This window comes from Mixophyes fleayi, chromosome 4, assembly GCF_038048845.1.
Source record: "Mixophyes fleayi isolate aMixFle1 chromosome 4, aMixFle1.hap1, whole genome shotgun sequence".
Taxonomy (NCBI): domain Eukaryota; kingdom Metazoa; phylum Chordata; class Amphibia; order Anura; family Limnodynastidae; genus Mixophyes; species Mixophyes fleayi.
The window spans coordinates 335226830-335250166 of NC_134405.1; the positions used below are offsets into that span (position 1 = coordinate 335226830).

At 43.6% G+C, this 23337-nt stretch overlaps 1 protein-coding gene across 3 annotated transcripts in view; it reads right to left on the reverse strand.

Annotated features, from left to right (window-relative positions):
• The window catches only part of ITPR2 (inositol 1,4,5-trisphosphate receptor type 2), a 180753-nt gene that overhangs the window by 101477 nt on the left and 55939 nt on the right, over positions 1 to 23337 (reverse strand). For 2 of the 3 annotated variants that reach the window (XM_075210446.1, XM_075210448.1), the window contains exons 10-27: positions 22850 to 22888; positions 22679 to 22720; positions 17997 to 18148; positions 17396 to 17495; positions 16970 to 17130; positions 16381 to 16522; positions 15900 to 16061; positions 14761 to 14933; positions 13643 to 13762; positions 12977 to 13162; positions 12523 to 12774; positions 11329 to 11473; positions 10983 to 11133; positions 6507 to 6694; positions 5555 to 5693; positions 5380 to 5437; positions 3858 to 4023; positions 2663 to 2839 (exon numbers count right to left, since the gene is read on the reverse strand). In XM_075210446.1, the coding sequence (XP_075066547.1) occupies positions 2663 to 2839; positions 3858 to 4023; positions 5380 to 5437; positions 5555 to 5693; positions 6507 to 6694; positions 10983 to 11133; positions 11329 to 11473; positions 12523 to 12774; positions 12977 to 13162; positions 13643 to 13762; positions 14761 to 14933; positions 15900 to 16061; positions 16381 to 16522; positions 16970 to 17130; positions 17396 to 17495; positions 17997 to 18148; positions 22679 to 22720; positions 22850 to 22888 (2553 nt within the window). The remainder of the gene's footprint in view (positions 1 to 2662; positions 2840 to 3857; positions 4024 to 5379; positions 5438 to 5554; positions 5694 to 6506; positions 6695 to 10982; positions 11134 to 11328; positions 11474 to 12522; positions 12775 to 12976; positions 13163 to 13642; positions 13763 to 14760; positions 14934 to 15899; positions 16062 to 16380; positions 16523 to 16969; positions 17131 to 17395; positions 17496 to 17996; positions 18149 to 22678; positions 22721 to 22849; positions 22889 to 23337) is intronic. The other variant, XM_075210447.1, reaches the window with a different exon arrangement.

Below are 23337 nucleotides of genomic sequence, written 5' to 3' on the forward strand. Positions count from 1 at the left end.
TCATGACCCCAGCGCTGTGAGGCAGAGTTTTTAAGGTTAGAGGCCGCCCGTCACTGGCCTAGAAGGTGTCTCCTGATTTGCCAGGTGTAAGCTGCTGAGATGTAGACAACGTTTGCGACAGCGTACAAGAACCGCTAGATCAGGCCTGTCCAACCTGCGGCCCTCCAGATGTTCTGAAACTACAAGCCCCAGCATGCTTTGCCAGTAAACAACCAGTTGATAGCTGGAAGGGCATGCTGGGACTTGTAGTTTCACAACACCTGGAGGGCCGCAGGTTGGACAGGCCTGCGCTAGATAGTGATGGAAGTAGTGCTAAAAATGTAACACTCAAAAGATCCGTGGATAAAAAGATAAGATTACTATATTTATTCACAAATTACACATAATATACATATAACAAGAGCTCTTGTATAAAAACCTTGAATATAATACCATTATAAGCTGCTCACTTGTCTCCCGACTATCCTGTTATTCATCTCGTGAATGAGGATCAAACTAGCACCACACTAGATGTCTGCTAATGTTCACGTTAATGACGAGGGAGGGTACTGTGTACAAATAGGCCATGTTTTTTATTTATTGTTTTACATTTAGAGCCCCCTAAACATGAAAGAACAAAGTGCGTGAAAGCAGCTTTCTGTTCGCCCAGCTGCCGGTGTCTTCGCAGTTGTAGGTGTTTGGAATGACTCCGGGTGATCTAAAACGTGGGATATGTTTCCCGGGAAATGTGGGAGCATTCAGAGACCAATTTATCATTTATTTCCTGAGGAAACAGAGAAGTTCTGAAAAACAAACTGATATAAAGAGATCCAGCCTCCGGTACAAGTCCTGATTCAGTAGCAAATGTAATAAAATATGTGTGACAAGTACACGGCCATTGGGAGGCAGCTCGCTGCCCCCAAGAGCTTACAATCTTAAAACAAAGCCAGATCACAATCTACTCTGACACGAAGGACATTTGGCATTATAAATACAGCCATGAGATGCTGTATAGCTGCAAACACCCAGAGGTCTCCCGTCAGACTGTGATACGGTGTCTGTTATTCATCATCTCTCATTCATGGTCTCTGAAGTCCTAATTAAAGAGCAGACAATATGGCAATGCTGGGGTCTGTCCCTGGACCACTCACAATATGAAATCTGTACAGGTTGGAGCTTAAATTCCAGCATGATAAGTATCTCTGACATTACCGCTTTGTGCTCAGCGTCAGAATCTAATGTCATGGGAACAGGCCACTGAAAGTACTGCTCAAAAGGATTTCTCTCCTTAAATAACATGGAAACTTTTATATTAAACAGGAACTAAACCAAGAAATATATTTTCATTATATTCTATCCTAACAGGAAACCATACAACCTTACCTTTCCTTAAATGTCAGAACTGCTGTTTATTATAAAACTATTTATATGTTTGCCAATATACACCGTTCTACATCCTAAATCAGTGACTGGAATGAATAAACAAGTTGCTCTATATATTTAAAGTTTTACTAAAGTTTCCATAAAATATATTCTTGTTAATTCCTCTATGTCCTAAAACACTTTCATGTCTCTTTGAAAGCCCCACTGAGAAGCTTTGTTAGGGAAACGCTGTTTCCCTTTTTTAAAATTTTCAGACAACTTTCTAATGAACATGCCTCCATGTCCTAAAACACTTTCATGTTATGTCTCTTTGAAAGCCTCACTGAGAAGCTTTCTTAGGGAAACGCTGTTTCCCTTTATTCAAATCTTCAGTCAACTTTCCACTGGACAGTCCTCCATGCCCTAAAACACCTCCTAGTCCCTTGAAAGCCCCACTGAGAATTGGGAAACGCTGTTTCCCTTTTTTCAAATCTTCAGACAACTTTCTAATGAACATGTCTCCATGTCCTAAAACACTTTCATGTCTCTTTGAAGGTCTCACTAAGAAGCTTTCTTAGGGAAACATTGTTTCCCTTTATTCACATCTCTGGTCATCTTACATGGCTGGTCAGCCAGCCAGGTAAGAAGCGCTCACACAGCTGTCTCCAATAAATGACTGTCTCCTTGTGGCAGAGAGTGGACCTGCAGAGCCGTTGGCCCGCCAGCGTTCTATTATCCATTTAATACTCTCCAGCACAACAATCTTATTACAACGCTGCTAGAGTTTAACTGTTTCACGCTGTGGTCCAACCACTGCCAGATATAGAAACTGGAAGGTGTGAAGATATCTCAGCTGTGTGAGTGTTTAGTTGACTCCAGACAAAGATGGCCACAGTGCTAGAAAGGGACAATACCACTTCCCTGACAGGGCTTCTACCTGAAATCCTGCACCCAGGAGGGGGCGATGGCCGGTGTTTGGGGACAGAAGAGCATTACAAAAATAATTTTAATGAGTGTTTAGTTGCCATTAAAAGATTACAATTACAGAACATACCTGTACATATACAGCACTTCATTAATAAAGACTGAGTTTGTGTTTACGTCTCTGTTGTATGTGATGAGGGCAAATTAGTAACAGGTGCTGAATCCTGGAATTGTATCACCACATTGTAATGTACAGTACGGAGTGTTCTAATTCCGCAGCCCTTACTGTACTGTCAGATTTCTAGGGTGCGAGGGGACTTGTCTTTGCCATTTTCAGACCTTTGTTTAATCAGCCAGTAAATGAAGTGGAAGCCTGAGACCAGAGCGTATAACGCACCTCATTAATCTGCTCTTTGCCGTCCTTGGCCTGCCCGTCTCCCAGCTCCTCGTTCTCGTAACTGTTGCTCTTTTCAACCCAAAGTTCAGACTTCTCCACCGTCAGGCGTAATTGGTCCAGATCAGCCTTGATCTGCTTGTAGTTGTCAACGTCCTGATTTGACACCAGTAACTGAACCTGCACATAGAACGTAACAAGCAAGGATTAATGTTTAAATACAATATCTCACACCTGTCTTGCAACACTGAAAAACTTAGTAGTATCATGAGTGGACATTGTCCGGCCAAATATCTCGTAGAGCACAGTGCAACCAAACTACCACCACAGCGCAACCAAACCGTAAGGAAAAAAGTTGTTTACGAAAGAGCAAGAGCTCAGTGCAAGTGCGATCCAAGATGTCAGCGTCTGCAAAATGTTTTATTCAGATGAGGAGAGCTGGGAAGATCAGGGGTGTGTCTTGCAGACTGCAGCCAGATTGGGGGGTTGTTGACTGTTCTGTGGGGGTCGCTCACAATCTTCGCTCTCATTATTTTCTCCTTTCCTCTCTATTTGCCTTGCTGATGGTCTTGTTGTTTGACCATAAAGAAAAGGCTTAGGCCTTTGTTTATTGGTAGACCAGGGCTTAGGAGAAATGGACGCATTTTCCTAATTCCAGGTTTCTGCAAATATCAGGAATTCATGGCGGGAGACACTGATAAAAAGGCAGGAAATGATGATAAAATGGCGGGAGCTGCCCAGATGATGATAAAATGGCGGGAGCTGCCCAGATGATGATAAAATGGCGGGAGCTGCCCAGGTGATTATAAAATGGCGGGAGCTGCTCAGATGATGATAAAATGGCGGGAGCTGCCCAGATGATGATAAAATGGCGGGAGCTGCCCAGATGATGATAAAATGGCGTGAGCTGCCCAGATGATGATAAAATGGCGGGAGCTGCCCAGGTGATTATAAATTGCGGGAGATGATGATAAAATGGCGGGAGATGATGATAAACTGTCAGGAGCTGCCCAGATGATGACAAAATGGCGGGAGCTGCTCAGATGATGATAAAATGGCGGGAGATGATGATAAAATGGTGGGAGCTGCTCAGATGATGATAAAATGGCGGGAGCTGCTCAGATGATGACAAAATGGCGGGAGCTGCTCAGATGATGATAAAGTGATGGGAGATGATGGTACAATGAGCTGCCCGTACCTGTTTGAAGGCCTGCAGGACCTCGGCTCTCTGGCTGAAGTGCTTGAACAGTAGTTGGAGGGCCCCGGAGAGCAGCGGCGGGTAGTCGTGCATAATGAGATGAATGAGGACTCGCAGGAAGGTTCTGCCACCTTCATCGTCCAGTTCCACCGGGTTCTTCTCTTTACTGGAAAACAATATGTGACAGGAATATGAGCAGCTTTACATCATGTATATTGGTGACTGAGGAAACATTTACTTACTGAGAAAAGCTGCATGGTCAAATATCATATTATTTACTATGAGTAGCTGTATTGTCACACGGAATTAATTGGTGTTGTCAGTGATATGTATAATCTTCCTTAAAGAAATCTGCCACCCAAAACTAAACATATCAATTTAGATAAAGTGTAACACTGTAAAGTGCACAGAACATTGCCGGCCAATTAGTGTAACCTATGGAGAACATTGCCAGCCAATCATTGTAGCCTGTGGAGAACATTGCCAGCCAATCACTGTAATCTATGGAGCACACTTGCAGCCAATCACTATAGCCTATGGAGAACACTTCCGGCCAATCACTGTGGCCTATGGAGAACACTGCCAGTCAAATCACTGTAGGCTATGTGGAACACTGCCGGCCAATCACTGTAGCCTATGGAGAACACTGCCAGTCAAATCACTGTAGGCTATGTGGAACACTGCCGGCCAATCACTGTAGCCTATGGAGAACACTGCCAGTCAATCCCTGTAGCCTATGTGGAACACAGCCAGCCAATCACTGTAGCCTATGAGGAACACTGCCAGCCAATCACTGTAATCTATGGAGAACACTGCCAGCCAATCACTGTAATATATGGAAAACACTGCCAGCCAATCACTGTAGCCTATGTGGAACACTGCCAGCCAGTAATCTCTGTAGTTTATGGAGAACACTGCCAGCCAATCACTGTAATCTATGGAGAACATTGCCAGCCAATCACTGTAATCTATGGAGAACACTGCCAGTCAATCACTGTAGCCTATGGGGAACACTGCCAGCCAATCACTGTAGCCTATGTGGAACACTGCTGGCCAATCACTGTAGCCTATGTGGAACACTGCCAGCCAATAATCTCTGTAGTTTATGGAGAACACTGCCAGCCAATCACTGTAATCTATGGAAAATATTGCCAGACAATCACTGTAGCCTATGGAGAACACTGCCAGCCAATCACTGTAATCTATGGAGAACACTGCCAGACAATCACTGTAGCCTATGGAGAACACTGCCAGCCAATCACTGCAATCTATGGAGAACACTGCAAGCCAATCACTGTAACCTACTTTTGTACTTCTGTACACCTACCCTCCCTTTAGTCCTCATTTCAGACTGAGTGAGATGAGGACTGTTCAATAAGGAGATAAAGCTGGAAACATTCAGGACAGATTAAAAAAAATAAGATACATATCGAGATAATAAGCAATTATGTCAGACATACGATTCAGCACTTTTCTGCACAGGCCTAATCTCCAAATATGATTTTACTTTTGATGAACTCACCATCCGGCAAACATGGTCTCTGCTCGCGCTGCTATTTCATCAATATCAGGTACAACAGCTTAAAAAAATCAAAGGATAAGGTATATGTTAAACTTAGATCATACCCAGCTCTCCAGCCATTAGCGAAGGTGACAGCACAGATCCACCGCCTGCACGGGACAAACATACAACTCACCTGAAAGAGATGGGGTGTCGGGGGGAGCGGTTGTAGACGCTGTGGAGTTGTCCACACTGGCGCCATTATCTCCAAATTCCTTCTTGTAGATAGACAGCATGTAGGATATTCTGTAATCCAGTCGTACGCTGAGTATAAACTGCAGGACACAAAACCATTACACGCTGTAGATTCGGATCAAAAACATAAAAATGAGTTTCAAATATTTAAGAATTTAAAAAAAAACAAAAAAAAAAACAGGCTCAGTTTCTATCTGTTGATTGGACGGAACCCCTCATGTGACCAACGCCATAAGATCCTCTCTCCTGAAGTGTCCTTGGTCAGGGTTATCAAAGCTTCTCATTCAGGATCTCCTGCCCAGGATCGCTCACGGTCCATCACAATAGGACCCATTCCACCGCCACATCGACAGAGCGTAGCTAATTATCATTTCACATTTTATTTAATCTCACTTAATTCCACCCAAAACCTAAAATGTTGTTTAATTAATCCTTAATGTGCAGTCATAGCCCCCTCGGTGATGTCACTGGTCCCTAGTGAATTAATAACCTTCAATCTCATAAGTAACAATTCGTTCTGTCAAACACATTATCTGCTGCTTTCTGGTAGAAAAATAAACATATATAAAAGTTGTCCCTAACCTATCTACTGGTAAGGTCTAAATTCTTACAATATGTACTGTATCTAGTGAGACTGTAAAGTTAGCAGAGTGGGTTCTAACTTCCTCCCCCCTTTCACTATAAACTACAAAACAACTAGTAAGACAACCAAAGATTATATATTTTGTTTTTTACATTGTTGCAACAAAGTTGCAGCTCTTTGAAAAGCAATTGTGAAAACACAGACAATGCAGACACAGTACACACCAGTCAGTAAGAATGTGTTACATATTTTATATATATATATATATATATATATATTTATTACATATCACATGGCTTCTGCTCTCTACCTGCAAGATCTCAATGATTTTTAGTTTGGTGTCCATGACGGTAATATCTTCACTGTCGGTGGTAGGTTTGCTGGAATGCAGCCCCGGCTGTACGTCCGGCACGGCCATGGGCAAGATGGAACCCCGGCTAAGGACCATCTGCGTCATCATCTCTCCCACGCCGTGAATGGTCCTCATGACGTTGTTACCTGGAGGCGTGAGACACAGCAACGGATAACGTCAGTATCGGCGCTCACAGAAATGTATCATACCGCTGAGGGCGAATCCAGGATTATTCACCAAATATAAAAGATAAAATCACTCCTTCGGATCATGTGCAGATTAATTTCTACGTTGGTGCCAAAAAGACTTTATAATCCAGGGCGGCCGCTTATCAGTATTCCAATAGGGCCCAAAATAGACTTTACTTTCACTTAATATATATTTTCCATTTAACATCGGTAAAATGACATTAACCAATTATATATTTACAAGTTAACCCGTGCATGATACTCATGTATTCTAGTCAAATCAAGCTACTTAAGGTGTTAAAAAGGTTCTTGTCATGCATTTGGGGCTAGGACAGGCCTCCTCAGGGGAAGAGCGTTACTTCCCTTTTTTAACGTGGTTTTGTCCACAGGTCATCACCTCATCATTCTTCTCCATTACCTCATCCTTCATCTTCATCGCCACATCCTTAATCTCCATCGTCTTACTGTTCTAAAACATCTCGATACACAACGTTTCTGCTAAACACCTTATCACTGTGCTCAATCAGTCTTCCTTGAAGGGCAGTATTCATAACCTGCACTTTCACATCACTGCTTCTCCGTACTCGTGAAAATGTGACATACAATTGTCCATGAACAAACACAGGCTCCGGTAAATAAATACCCACACGGTCAAGAGTTTGAGCCCTCAACTGGTAAATTTAGCCTTTACTACCCCTCCCACAGGGGGAAGGGGGGATGATGGAAGTTAACTGACTTCACTATTATAATTTTTTTGTCAAATAATGTCAGTATACCAAATTTCAGGTCAATTGGATGAGCCCTTTCTGAGAAAATAGTTTTTTCCACACACACACACACACACACACACACACACTAACACACGCCGCTAGGCTTATATATATTAGATAATGGCAGGAAAAAGACCGTTGAGCAGATGTTCAACAAAATCCTATATCCACCGTACTATGGGACAAGGATGTCAGATATGGAAGGTAGTGAGTTGGTTCATTACGGGAACTAATATTAAGCCAATGATAGGCAATCTGATACATTTCAGGGGTCACTTGGGTGGTCTCTAACCTTCAAAAGAACCACACGTTACCCTTTATCTAGGTAATAAGATAAAACCAACACATTTAATGAAAGAAAGAGACATCTATCTGTAATAACATATCAAGTGTAACAAGCTATAACCAACACATCTGACAATAGAGCAGGACGAGCTGGGGGCCACAGGTGAAGGCTCGGAGCGCCACTTGTTGCCCATCACTGTTTTAAGAGATGACTGTATAAAAATATTCTTGTACAGGACTTTACCTAGTTGATAATACTCTGGCAATACAATATTTTAAGAGTGTATGACTGTATTGGGGTCAATCGGGGCAGTCAGAAAAGTACGGACAACAATGGAGACGGAAAAGAGGTCGTAGGCAACCTAAACTAAGTCTGCATCTAGCCTGCACAGAGGAATAACATCATCATCATCATCTATTTATTTATATAGCGCCACTAAATCCACAGCGCTGTACAGAGAACTCATTCACATCAGTCCCTGCCCCATAGGAGCTTACAATCGAAATTCCATAACATACACACACACACACACACACACAGACCGAGAGAGACTAAGGGCAATTTAATAGCAGCCAATTAACCTACCAGTATGTTTTTGGAGTGTGGGAGGAAACTGGAGCACCCAGAGGAAACCCACGCAAACACGGGGAGAACATACAAAAATTCCTCACAGATAAAGCCATGGTCGGGAATCGAACTCATGACCCCAGTGCTGTGAGGCAGAAGTGCTAACCACTAAGCCACCGTAACATAAAACTACGTATAACATATATACAGTTCCCTGCGTTAGGCACAAACAAGTAAACTCTATGAGGTAGAAGTGCCTTTAAACAACTTATAATAAAACATTATACTTTATATGTTAATATTTGCTACATCTCTGTTCAATCTCATCTGAAAAAATAGCGCACAAACGACAATCAGCAGAAATTCTCTGCCAGTTATAGACAACTAATCGTAACTTGTTGCAAGAACTCTTCCCCCTGAACCTCAAACACTGGCTGATTTACATATGGAAAGGTTTCCTGAGATAATCAGAACGGAATATATGTTTAAGACAAAAGTTTAAACAGGGGAAAAGCTTTTCTTTTGCATTATAGTGTTCCTATCAATCACCCCCTTGAAAGACACTGCAGGGAGCCTGTCTAAGCCTAATATGGCCAATAAGGTTAGATAATAGAGGATGAGCAAGTATGCACGCAGTGTCAAACATCTCCATTCGTGTCATGGTATGGAAACTTTTACATAGATATTTATGAGTTCTAGACAATGTCTTTTCCTAGTAAATGTTCTTGTAGTTAAGTTTCAGTGGTCCTTTCAGAAACTTTTTTTTTCTCTCTCTCTTTTTCCATAAAGCCAGGAATTATATACAATACAAATTGACAGTTTAAACTTGTGCTAATTAAGAGCCTGGAAAAAAACTATTAAAACATGCAAGTTAGGAGGTGAGCTGTCTAGGACGATCCATTCTGCCCGTTTCATATTCACAATGAACCCGCAGCACTTGATGCCGGGGAAGCTAATGACTGGCGAGACAATGGATGGCCCGAAGCCACTGACTATTGTAGCAGCTCATTAACCTGCCAGCTCCATGAGTGACACATTCTACCTCGCAGGTTTAAAAGATATGATAAGAGCTCAGGCAGACAAAGGGGAACATATGCCATTTATACCCACTTCAGACTGGCAGACAAGGGAGGAAAGGAAATAAAAAAAAAACTGAAAAGGGTGAAATTAAGGCTGTAACATTAACAGGATTTATGGACCTCCGATATGACTCAATAGCGTTAAACTGAATATTTTAACAAGCGTCAGACAATGTACTGTCCCCGGACGTCATGTAAGACAATGAAAGATGGATTGTGAAGACGTTATAGCAAAATTAAATCTAACAGCTCTCTTCCGGCAGAGATTCACAAAGTGCTGATAAGCAGAGATAGAAAATTTACCACCTTTGGAATTATAGAGATGTAATTTGACTGCAGAATAATTGTTCGCACTAAAACTGGAGGCCGGGAGCCTAGAGCAAAATTATAGGAAAAGATGTACACTATCCTAACTAACACATCACTGATCTCCTGATATACTCTGTGCTGCTGGGGGACCCTGCTCCTTCCACAATATAACTCTCAGTCTGTGGCTTCCTGCTCCCTCCATTCCCCTCCTCACATCATGTCACTGTCCCTGTCACATGCAGCTCTGTCCTCACTAACACATCACTCATCTCCTGATATACTCTGTGCTGCTGGAGGACCCTGCTCCTTACACTATATAACTCTCAGTCTGTGGCTTCCTGCTGCCTCCATTCCCCTCCTCACATCATGTCACTGCCCCTGTCACATGCACCCTGTCCTCACTGACACATCACTCATCTCCTGATATACTCTGTGCTGCTGGAGGACCCTGCTCCTTACACTATATAACTCTCAGTCTGTGGCTTCCTGCTGCCTCCATTCCCCTCCTCACATCATGTCACTGCCCCTGTCACATGCAGCCCTGTCCTCACTAACACATCACTCATCTCCTGATATACTCTGTGCTGCTGGGGGACGCTGCTCCTTCCACTATATAACTGTCAGTCTGTGGCTTCCTGCTGCCTCCATTCCCCTCCTCACATCATGTCACTGCCCCTGTTATCCCAGGAAAGTAATAAACAAGCAGAAAATCGCAATCAGTAGAGCACAAACCAGGTTAACCAGGATCTGTGTTGCTGCCACACGTTTCGGGGTCCTGCCTTTGAAATGCGTTGTAGGAACACAATAAAAAAAATGCACTTGATCTTGGTGCCTTTTTAATTTTCTTTCTCTAGTGCTATCCACTAAAAAAAGCACAATACCAATTTATCTGTGTGCCGGGGTTTGTTACTAGGAGCTTGATACATAAGGAGGCGGAGCTGTAAGCTCAGGCCTGGCTCATCTTCTATGGCTACGTGCCGAGTGCTAGCTAACCTACACTGAAAAAATGACTGTGGATCCAGCAGCACAAGATTTCCATCAGAGTCACGAGCAACACAAGATTTCCAGGCTCACAGATTTTGTCTTCATCTGGAGAAAGGCCGAAGTTTAGCAGTTTAAGCAAGTGGATAGACCAAAAGAGTGCAGCAGAAAACAAGTCAAAAGAATATATAAAATAGTGAGCTAAAAACATTGGTGCAGTTTAATAAGTTACTTTATGTGTGATTATTTCTTACCTCCGTCCTGGAATTTGCTCATCCTCTCCAGGTATGAAGACATGGGGCTCTGGACAATGTCGAGAATAGCCAGCAGGGTCCGGGTCAGACGAAGCAGCTCACTGAAACTGTAGAACCCAAAGTAGATGAGGTTCCGAGCCAGGTGGACAACCTGCGAGAAGACAGGGAGAGGACGTGACAGGGTTTGAGTCTTTATCTTTATGAATCTCCTTATCCATTGGGGTCTTCAGCCCCGAAATCTGGGATCCCGGCATTATGGACAGAGGACAGTGATCATCAGTCATTAGTAGGAGGAGGAACCACATCCAACTGATGAGGTTACAGAGAGCGGGGTAGGACACAGTACCTCGTATGTTAGTTTATTCTTCTCCTTGTCACCAAAGGGGAAAGGCTGATTGACGACTTCTTTCAGATATTCTTCCACAAACTCCATTGTGAGAGCAAACTTCCTCTTCATCTCGTCTCTGGAGGAGTCTGTAAAGGAGTCGTAGCTGGGGACACAAAATGGGAGAAAAACAAGTTGGATGTAGGAACTTTGGTTCATGAAGAGGTCTGTTCTACACCATAAACTTCCACAATCAGGAGACTTGTATAACTGCTCTGTGCTGCTGGGGAACCCTGCTCCTTCCTCTATATAACTCTCAGTCTGTGGCTTCCTGCTGCCTCCATTCCTCTCCTCACATCATGTCACTGCCCCTGTCACATGCAGCCCTGTCCTCACTAACACATCACTCATCTCCTGATATACTCTGTGCTGCTGGGAGACCCTGCTCCTTCCACTATATAACTCTCAGTCTGTCGCTTCCTGCTGCCTCCATTCCCCTCCTCACATCATGTCACTGCCCCTGTCACATGCAGCCCTGTCCTCCCTAACACATCACTCATCTCCTGATATACTCTGTGCCCCTGGGGGCCCTGCTCCTTCCACTATATAACTCTCAGTCTGTGTCTTCCTGCTGCCTCCATTCCTCTCCACACATCATGTCACTGCCCCTGTCACATGCAGCCATGTCCTCACTAACAAATCACTCCTCTCCTGATATACTCTGTGCTGCTGGAGGACCCTGCTCCTTCCACTATATAACTCTCAGTCTGTGGCTTCCTCCTGTCTCCATTCCCCTCCTCACATCATGTCACTGCCCCTGTCACATGCAGCTCTGTCCTCACTAACACCACATCACTCATCTCCTGATATACTCTGTGCTGCTGGGGGACCCTGATCCTCCCACTATATAACTAATTGTAGCCAAATTTTATCGCCCATGTGTACAAGGCTTCTGAAAGACTTTATAAATCGTTGATGTTGCTAGATCCTTCATTATCCAAGAATTGTTGTTATTGAAGAGCGTTTATATTGAAAAATACCCGGTAACGTTTAGTTTGACCTCAGCTGAGCAAGCGCTATGGCTGCTACTGTTCACATTAATAAATATACAGCAAGAGAACTTGCACAAACGTACACCGATCATAACATCCCCTAATTTATGTTATTCACGCGATTATCCTGTTCTGTCAAAGAGCCAGGGACAGAAGGACTCACTCGTGGATGCTGATCCGTGTGGGAATCTCCGTCCACAGCCTGGCATATTTTACAGGGACCACCGTTTCCTGGGGGTCCCGGTCCACGTGTATGTGTAACATGAGGCGGCAGAAGGAGGCACGTAGGTCATAGGGCAGGCTCTCATCAGACATACAGCGCAGGGTCAGGTCCACCGAAAGCTGCGTGGAGATCTGGTTGATAGCCAGATACTGCCGGTCCAGGCACATCTGGGCAAAGAGGTTTAACTGGTACCTTAACAGGGAAACAAGACAGGATCAGCTCTAAATGTGCAACGGTGATGTTTGTTATAAAGATTCTTTCTTTACAAAAAGAGAAAACGTTAACGTATAAAAAACAACGAGCATTCGTAAGTCTGAGCAGCGGGTGCACGATACACTCTTCCAGCAAACGTGACAGAGCCACAGAAATGTCACTCGTGAAAGAGAATTCACACCTGTAGTAAGTTAATACTTCCAGATCAGCTTTGGTTCCTTCCTTGGCTTCCTGTGCGAGGTGTCGAATAGCTTTGCCATGTGGCTCCTTATTGCTGTCGATCCAATATAACCAAACCTCCTCCTCGTCGATGTCGTCCGTCAGCACGGAGCACTCCAAGGGGTTGTCCATCTGCGTAGAGATGAGCCTGGGCAGGAGACATGTCGAACGTGTGGACTTTGTATCACATAAAACTGCACTGTACAAAAATATTGTTGCTGATTCTACTCCTCTTAGATACCAACTAATCCTGCGACTGGCTAGAGTTCAGGTAGGCCCCATGCGTTGGGGGGGATTCAATTAGCCGTGAAGCAGCTCACCGGTGTTCCGGAAACACTTCACTCATTGGGCGCAAGGAATGATGAGTGGAGATTTCTACCATAATTGGCGGCAATGTTCGTCTACCACATCACCGGCAACTGAATTCCCCCCTTTGATTGGCCTTCAGGTTGGCGTACCGCTGTGTACATTCTAATGCTCCGATTGGCTACGAAGCTGGTTCTAGCCCAACCCACTACAAAACTGCTTGAACACAAAGTAAATAAAGCAAACTCCCACCCCAATAATATTACGCATTAAAGCGGGTGATCCGCAGGGATAGCTGAGCGGTATTAACCATAAAACCTACTTTGTTTGAATGAGAATATCAGCGTTTCCCGGGCTCAGCATGAATTTACAGATCAGCTCCTGAGTCACAGGGATGGCGGTCGTGTTAGACACACACAAATCTGACAAATAATCCAGGAATCTGTAAGGTAAATAGAGAAGTAATATTTATCAAGCAGCCGCACACTTCCATATATCAATGCTCACAATGATGTTCTCTCATACGTAGTGACCCCTACAGATACTGCATGTAATTGTGTACAGCTATATGTCAGCTTGTATAGAAGTAGTATTGGAATTTATATACAAGGCATAGACCACAATGTGACCGCAAGTGTATTTAAATTGGGAATAAAATCATGTTTTTAAAAATAAGGTAAATTTTTAACTACCAAAATCCCAATTGATCGCCCTATTGGAATTATGTTTGTGAGGGGTCACTGAAGGTGCACCTTGTAACCACCAACGCACTCCAGTTCCTTTCTATGTGTGACGGCGTCACAGCCATCGCTAAAACTGATCTCATGTAGCGGAAAGAGGGTGCAAACGAATCAAAAACCGATGCAAACTGCACATTTTGGGAGCCAAACCCAATTTCCAGAAGCACCAAGGCTGCGGCCATTACTTTCAATCCGACACCTTCACACCACTTTAGAGTAACTTAAATGGGAAATACGTATTTAAACGCACAATAAAACAATGACATTAAAATAATCGTGATAGAGAAACTACAGACTTTGCAAATCTCCCCTTACTCTTATTACTTATTTAAGACAAAAATGAAATTCAAACGAGCAGTATATTTATAGGAAAAAAAAAACAAGCAAAGTTGTAAGAGAAGGGGGTGATCCAAAAGTGATAGGCAGGACTATGAAGTGACGTTTATCCTTCTTCCGCAAGGATAAACGCAATGAGCCGGGCAAGACATGTTTATAAATGCAATTTGGAAACCGGCATAGGGGCTGTAACTGTGTTGCCTGATGGGACAGAGGGGAGTTTGTAAACAAAAAAATTGACGAGGATCCGCATTTTTTTTGTTGATAAATGAAATGGCCCCAACGTATACTGCAGAAGTGAGTGGTTATATTAAGAGAAGATGGGTGCGGCCAGCTTGGCAGAGGCAGATTGGCGCTCACTGACCTGGGTTCTCTGTTCCGTCTTAATAAGTTCACAAAGGTTTCGATCTCTTTGGCCGTGATGTGTTTTTCCAGCAGTTTCCGGTTGTTGTGTAACAGAGCCGTGATGGTGTCCTCTGCCAGTATATCATACCCGATCTGAGACTGCATGACGCAGAAATGCTTTGCGATGTATTCCTGGGGAGAGAGACGGGATTAGTTGTGTTACTCTACGGGAATACTCGGATAACAGCCTGCGTGCTACAATGTCTCTCTTATGTCTCTGAGAAAGGGCTCCCATCCTTGTGACCTTATCCACGCTCATAAATTAGTTTACAAGCCCTTGGGGCAGGCAGGACAAATTGTAAATATATAAAAAGCTGCTTCTGTGGTATAAAAAGTTATGACAGACATATGACTGATAAAGGAAACAAATTCTCATATGAAACGAAGAGAATTTACGGTAGAACATGTTCACCGCTTAAAATTTTCTTATTAAGAAATAAAACTTAGGGAAATTATGTCTACTTTAATGGGTTTTACTTTATAAGGCACATTTAGGGTTCTTACACAACCTGTTACCCGTTCTGATGAAGCCCAGCTTCAGAAAAGTTTATGGAAAAACAGAACCAACTAGAAACTCTATGAGAGATTATATTTAAACAATAAATCATCAAACAAACTAAAAAGGTTTCCCCTTAAAGGGAACAATACATCAGAGAAGTTAATTGTTCTTGCACATTTCCCTATTTTCACCACCTTATATGCCACGATTTGTGGTCAATTAGGTGTAAAATTGGCAAAGAAGATTGAAGCGTGAATGGACGCAGTTACATATGAAACATGATTATGCAGTCGTATCTAAGGTCAACTAAACCTGAATATTGTGAAAATGGAGTTCCAAATTAAGCCCTAAAAAGCTTTGTGTTTAATCTTCTACCAAGGTCAAGTGATATTCCCTGTGAGATATCCCATTTAGCTAATTAAAACACAAGTCATTTTTATTTGTATTTTGCCAAAGCCATGAAGCAGGAGAATAAGGTATTGGGATTACTTTACAGAACTAGCTTCAGTGCAGTTGTCCCAGAATATTCCCGACAGCTCCACAGGAACGTGTTCCCAACTGAGTTTCACCTTCCGCTCCTGTTTGTAACACACGCTCACCTGGTTCTTGCGATAGTCTTGCTGCGAGTGTCTAAGGACCCTATAGCACAGTCGCAGGATATACTTGTATGGAGCATATCTCTGATCTCCCAGATCTTCTAGACGCAGCATTGATCCCTCACCGGCCTTGTCTTTGAATGGTGCCTTTAGAATGCCAAAAATCTTTAAAGACAAAAGTCACACAGTCCATTAGATGACTGCAGAGCCAAATACGGGGAACACATACAGTTGGCCAGGTGCTCCGTAGGTAACACAAAGTGGCCCAGGGTACAAAAAATTCAGTGTACCAGTTAATTGAAGATTGGGGGGGAAGGGGGAGGACATAGAAGGGGTGAGTAAAACAGTGGACAACCGCTTTAAGGCTACAGGCCACAAATTCGCCATCATCCTATAAAGCATTTCACAATTCCTCCAAGGATTTCTCCATGATCAAGTTCTCTCGATGGGTGACTCCAGAGCGTACCAGGCTGCAATCACTCACCTGTGCTAAAATGTTCTGTTCCCTCATTAACTTTTGTCGTTCGCGGTTGGGTTTGGTGACTACCACTTCCAACACTTCCTGGCCGTTATTAGGAACTCCGGCCACAAAGAATATCAGGTCTTCCAGGAGTTTGGTCACAAACCTGAAAGAGGAAAACGTTGTAAAGATTAAAGTGGAACTATAACCTTATTCTAAAAATCGCCAATTATCAAATGGATTTCTTGTACATATTTAATAAAACATTCATAGAACCTGATTTCTGGATGGTTAGTGTGGCAGGTCCTAATCATCCATAGACAACGGAAGTGTGATTCTAATGCTGTCTTATCCTACAGTACACAATGGCTTGTACATTATCTCTCTTCTTCTATATCATATAGATTTCTGGAAATTTAGAAGATCTGATTTTTTTCTAATCTTGGATCCAGTGTAGGCTAAACTCTTGTAGATGAAATAAAGTGTAGCTCTGTTGATTTAGGTATGGCTTGAAGTTTAGTAAGTTATAATGGAAATTATTTAATATAGTTTGACCTGCACATAAACTGAAATCCCCAAATTTGTCCCCCAACAAAGAAGGAAGCAGTCTGACCTCCGCTCGTTCTGCGTGATGGTCCCATATTCCAACTTCTTCACCGTTGACGCTAAAACTTTATTGGCGTCGTTTGCAAAATCCAGATCCCGCACTTCGGAGAGGGGAACGGAAATGATGGCAAAGGCTTCTTTGTCTTCCTTTGTCTGATAGGTTCCGATCTAAGGAGTAGATTTATAAAAACAAGATGTATTCCTAATAAATGAGATGTGTGTTTTGCTTATTTGCAATATATCATTAAAAATGTATAAATTATTTGTAAATTTGTCCACCGTGGAGCTTCTGGTATCGCTCAGATGGAGATCGTGGAATGTTGTGACACTATACTAAGCCACTACATTTCCTTCTAAGTCGCAAGAGCTTGTGTGGCCGTGGAGATGGTGCAGAGAGCCAGTTACCGTCCAATGACCTAACCGTGGTCCCTACCTTCAGCATAACCGGTCTCTCCTCATCGGTGTCAATTGGGATACTGGTGCTGGTCACCCAAGTGTTTGTACACAGATGTCGCAGTCGGACGTACGAGTTCCTAGTGAGAGAAAAACAAAATACACGAGGATTTTAAAAGTGACAAAAATTTGCCCTCACGCCCTTTTAGTGTGCTCAGTATTTATTGCCCAGTGATACTGCAAGAAGAGGCCTCTATCTTCCTTACTGTCGTCCCCCCTTTGACCTGCAAAATACAGGACTGTGTTACTGAGCCTGGGTGTAGAACTCAGTCAGTAGAGTTACCATTATTTATCACCTCTTCCTCACCCAGAGCACTCCTGTCAATCTTATTCAGGTGTGATAATCCTCACACATCACTATAACTTGGGGACCTGACCTCATAATCAAGCGCCCAAACATGCTTTTACACATCCCAGGAAACGCCTCAGTGGGAGTATCTATATAATACGAGGCCATTTAGGATTAGCACCGAAGACTGCAGGAGTACAAGGCCAGGATCGCTACAAGAGGCGGGAGAATTTGTGTCGGCCGTGCACCGCGATCATCATTAAAGTGGGCTCTCCCGCCGGCCAAGCATTACCTTGGCACCAGGCAATCGGCTCTCTGCAAGGTGGTGGCGTCCAACTCGAAGAGCGATGCGATGTCATTTCCGTGAGGCACCGAAACCAGCGTGAACATTATCTTCTCACCCGCCTGCCACTTCCTCTTAGGCACCAGCGAGTCGCCTTCTTTCTGCAACACAAGAGCAAATGTGAACACGGGAGGACACCGCTTTACAGAGGAGTTATGTCACGCTATCATACATGTAAATGACGTGTATCCCTGGCAACTATATTTGATCCTGTGATATCCACACGTGCAGGGTCAAACTGCCTGGCAATCCTAAAACACACTGGCACTGCAATGATATTTTTCTTGATTGCAGAACTCAATTGAGGCAGCCTGATAATAATCCAATTCCAATCGGATCAATGCCGTAAGAAACTGTCCGTTACCTGCCTGTGCCACCGACCGTGGCGTGGTACCAGCCACTCATCCTGAGCAGCCAACAGCCAGATGTCATCCAATCCGGCCACATGTGTTAGTGCCCAATCCGGAATGTCACCTTGTCCTTCTGCTCTCCGACTGAGCCCCGGGGACAGCCTCAGATTATATCGTCGCTATACTAGATGGTATGCCAGCACTCACTTATTTGCTAGCAGTAACCTACCCCCCCTTCCCCCCACTGCATTAAAGGCGACACCAGGATCAGAATCTAGGATTAGTTTGTGCAAAATATAAACAAGCAACAATCAATTTGTATGGTGTCTCTGAGTCGGTTTATAGTAATGAAAATAATCATCATGGTGTCTCTCTGCATTCACCTTTACTGGAGATTTCTCAATCCACACGAGTAGTCACAATTCCGAAATGAACCCAAATTTATCACAGACATCCTGTCACTTTACACATGAGCTCTCCATGGTTCGGGTGGGAATGTGCACTAAATGAGGTCAATTATATAATTATAATTTCTGATTTAATAACTGTAGTGCAGCCTTTTATTCAGATCATTATATTAGCAAGAAATGGAGGGTGCAGGGAGCATTTGAAACTATTTCTGAACTGCCAATTCCAGGATTAAACTAACTCCCCCAAACACTAAAACATTGGGGTCCGGCAGCACAGTGGCTCAGTGGTTAGCACTTCTGCCTCACAGCACTGGGGTCATGAGCTCAATTCCCGACCATGGCCTTATCTGTGAGGAGTTTGTATGTTCTCCCCGTGTTCGCGTTGGTTTTGTCCGGGTGCTCCGGTTTCCTCCCACACTCCAAATTCATACTGGTAGGTTATTTGGTTGCTAACGAATTGGCTGCTAACATATTGGCTGTGTGCGTGTAAGGGAATTTAGACTGTAAGCTCCAATGGGGCAGGGACTGATGTGAGTGAGTTCTCTGTACAGCGCTGCGGAATTAATGGCGCTATATAAATAAATGATGATGATGATGATTGGGGTCCCAGAGCCAGAACCCCTAAGGTTTAGAATAGACCGCCCTATAATAAGTGATTCTCCAGGTATGACAGCCTGAAAAAAAAACCCTCAGAATATACACTGCACTCTGCAGGGTTGTCAGCCACGGCTCTGTCTGACAACCTGACAAAGCCACTTGCAATCAAATCGATCACGTCTGGTGAAGTGTGCTGAAGTGGGTAGATCCTGAACTGCTGGTGTCTCAAGCATAGTACCCCCATGGCGTTACATTAACCATGCCGGCGGAGGTCATTCCTGATCTGGCTGTGCCAGACATGGGACCCCCGTGTTTTGGAGCACAGGAGTATATCATTAAACGTTGGTTTCTGCCTGTGCGACAGGTTTAAGAAAATTATATATTTGCAGAAATGCCTAATGAATGCTAAAAAAACAAACAGGGACACTAAGACCACGGTACACAGCCGACGGCACGTTTAGAGGACGTACTGAACTCTGACGTCCCACATGTGTGCGTTTTGCTAATCTTCTATTTTTGGATTTGACACAATATTTATTAAAAAATAAACTTAATACAGAAGAACCAAGACACTGTTGGAGTGGCCATGACAGCCAGCGGGATGACTCAACCTACAAGCGAATTCATTCCTCTGCTCACATTGCAAACCCCCGTGAAGCCTCTCACTTCCACTAACACCTTCACTGTTGACTCACTCGTGAGTCATCCCCATTTATAGCAGAGATATCACGCTCTAGCACTGAGACACCCTGGAAGACACAGTCCGTGTGTGTCTCCCCGGCTGGGAGGCAGCAGAGAACCAGGAGTTGGCAGAATGTTATGTTACTGAGAGCGGAGATCCCCCAGCCGGTTAACCCTTCACGGTGAACAACGTAGCTCTCGTTAAGGTGGTGAATGTAACACTGGGGCTCTGACAATATCACTGCCAGCACGGTCCTGTATCATCTAGAACACCTTCTATGATTGAATAATAAACTTCTCACATTCGTTATTCTAATTAATGTGAGGTTGTGTGTGCAAAACAAGATATATTATGCAGCTTTTCTGTGCCTTAGCTGGAAAATGTGCAGCGTGCCTGACTGAGGACAATGCCCATACATATGTACGATGCACGTAATAAAGTATTAATAATAATACACAAACATCACTGAGCAACTATACAAAACAATGCTCGGCCCTTAAGTCCAGGGAATCCATTGTAGACCAGCCAGCCCTGGTCAGTACTTACTGGGCACACAGACAAGTTAGTATAACGGGAGTCATCTCCCACCGCTCCACTAAATGGTAGAAACCCAGAAAAAATACACAAATATTATACGTATTAATTGTTGAGTAGGACCTAGAATGTCAGGGTCTGAGTCATTAAGGAAAGGAAAGCATAAAATAGCAGTAACTTTGCACCTGGGCAAAACCATGTTGCATTGGAGGGGGAGGTAAATTTAAAATGTGGGGACAGATTTATAGTTTGGGGTAGGGCATGGCCTAGATTAACTTTAAATTTCACTGTAAAAATAAAGCTATCAAGTATTTGTGTGCTACATGAAAAAATAGCCAGTATTTAACTTATGTGCAAAATAATAAACTAATTTGCACCCCTTGCATTGTAACATGGTTTGTCCCAGAGCACATGTTCTTCTTTATTTTGCCTGACTTTCCTTAATCTCTCAGGCCCTTAGTGCGTTGTGCAATGAACGTGTCTTGCAGAGCCGTATGCGCTAACCTGGGTAGCCCCGCCCATTAATGTCCGTCTGCGGCCTGGAGAATTATGAATATTAATGATAGGAGAGGAAGTCGCTGCACTACTTGCCCTGCTGAGGTAGAATAGAACACTGCCACCCGGTGGAGATTACCAGTAGTACAGTGACTAATGACCAAGCAATATACTCTGCATGAATGGTTTCTCAGCTCTCTATTTATTTGGCAACAAGAGCCCTATGTCACCTATATCATCTGTCGGCAGCATGTGACTCACTAGCTGCAGTGGTAGCACTAGTCCCAGCATTCCCTGACAATTAGTGGCTCTTAATTTTGGCTATTTTATTGTTGCAGCTGAATTTTGCTGATGCGTCTCACCCTCCGCCTGTCACTGTTCACTCTCCGGCAAACAAAACGTATCTGTCGTCATTACAGCGCTGTGTGTATGGCCTGGAGAACTGAGCCCGGATACACGAGAGAGTGGAGCAAGAGATATCACAAAACGAGGACTGCACCCACAGTCATTCCATCCCGGTAACAGGAGAGAAAAAATTAACGTGACATATTTTTGTTCCGTTGATGGTGTGACTGGTGGGATGAAACGGGTCAGTATATAACCTGGTACCGATGGCCTATGGCCTGACAGCTTGGAAGCTGCAGCTATACGTGTAGGAGCCAGGCAATCATATATGTACATATAACAATTATAGAAGGACTATCTAGCCGGTGGAGAGGTGGAACTTCAAGACATTTTCCTTCCCTTGGAACCTGCATAATATGACATCATTTCTATTAGGATCTGGTATTAGGGTTAGGTCTGATTGTACAATTTTCGCTAACCCTTGTCAGTCCCCCCTAACCCCACTTCGCCTCCAGCGGTTCTCTGCTTACACTCAGAAGATAAATAGCATCACATAACTCTCTGCCACATTGGACGGAATTGAAAAGAGAAAGCAAGTGTGTAGGGACGTCCACACTTGATTGGACAACAGCCATGGCCAATCTAAACGTGCACCACATATGCTTCACCCCGCCCCCTGTCCAAACTGCTTGAATGGCTAGTACAGGTTTAGGGGTGGTGGAGTTTGGGGGGGTTGGTCAGATAAAGGATTAACTGAGGTAGGGTTAGCTAAAGAGGTGTGGATGTTAACCAGCGATGGCCCCTTTAACAGGAAAGTGTTCAGGGGGTCAAATTAAAGAACGTTTCAACCTTCAGATGGCTTTTATCTATTGGATTGTAGATGCCTTCATGCAACTTGTACTAAATGTATCGTTTCTTTATCATCCTTCTGTGCTTTTCAGCCATGTGATTACACTTAGAGCAGAGTTGTTTTGGTCGCCCTGAGATGATTCCTGGATACAATGTATCCAGTGCAGCTGGGTCGTATCCCACGGCAACGACAATAAACAATTCTGTCAGATGTTTCTGCCCTGATAAAACATGCCTGAAAAGCACAGAAGGAAGACAGGAAGACAAAAAATGAATGTGGATCCAAAAAAACTAATTTATCATTTAGAAGGCTTCATAGCAAACATTGGTTTTCCTTGTACATATATGGTTAAAAAAATGGCTACTTACTGTAACCTTGCCATCATTTACGTCCCGATAGTCTGGGTTGATCTAGAACAGAGACAAAACAAGGTTATATTAAATTGCACATATACAAGAAGTATCATTTTGCACTAGAAAAACTCTGACAATTCCTTTAGAGAGAAATATCAATGACGCAGACGCTAAACAGAGATTTACCGGCAGTTCTCCATCAGTACAAGCGTTACCCCAGATCCGCTGCAAGACAAAGTGATCAGTAGGTCGCATATAATCGCAAAGGTTTAAGACAGAGGGGAGTGTGAATCTTTTTATTAAATACAACGTTACAGCGGGAAAGTGCGTAAGGCTAGTGTCACACGAGCGCTCTCCTCTCTGTGTTTAAAGCGTTGCGTCTGATCCCTCCAAATTTAAAATTGTCGATTTCTCGGAGTAAACCGGAGAGGATGTCGCACGAGCACTTTAATCACCCAAAGGCTTTTTTTAATTTGCCGACAGCAATTTTTTGGACAAGCGTCTGAAACGCTCAATACAGACGCCCTCCATTTAAAGCGCGCTATATTTTAGCAAACCCGGCCACACCCCGTTTTAAGCGCTTACTATAAGCTGTGAGGTTCAAAATCCCACAACGTTTCCCAATGCAATAAAAATCTTATAACAATTAGGCCTGGGCATCCCTAAAGCAGGAA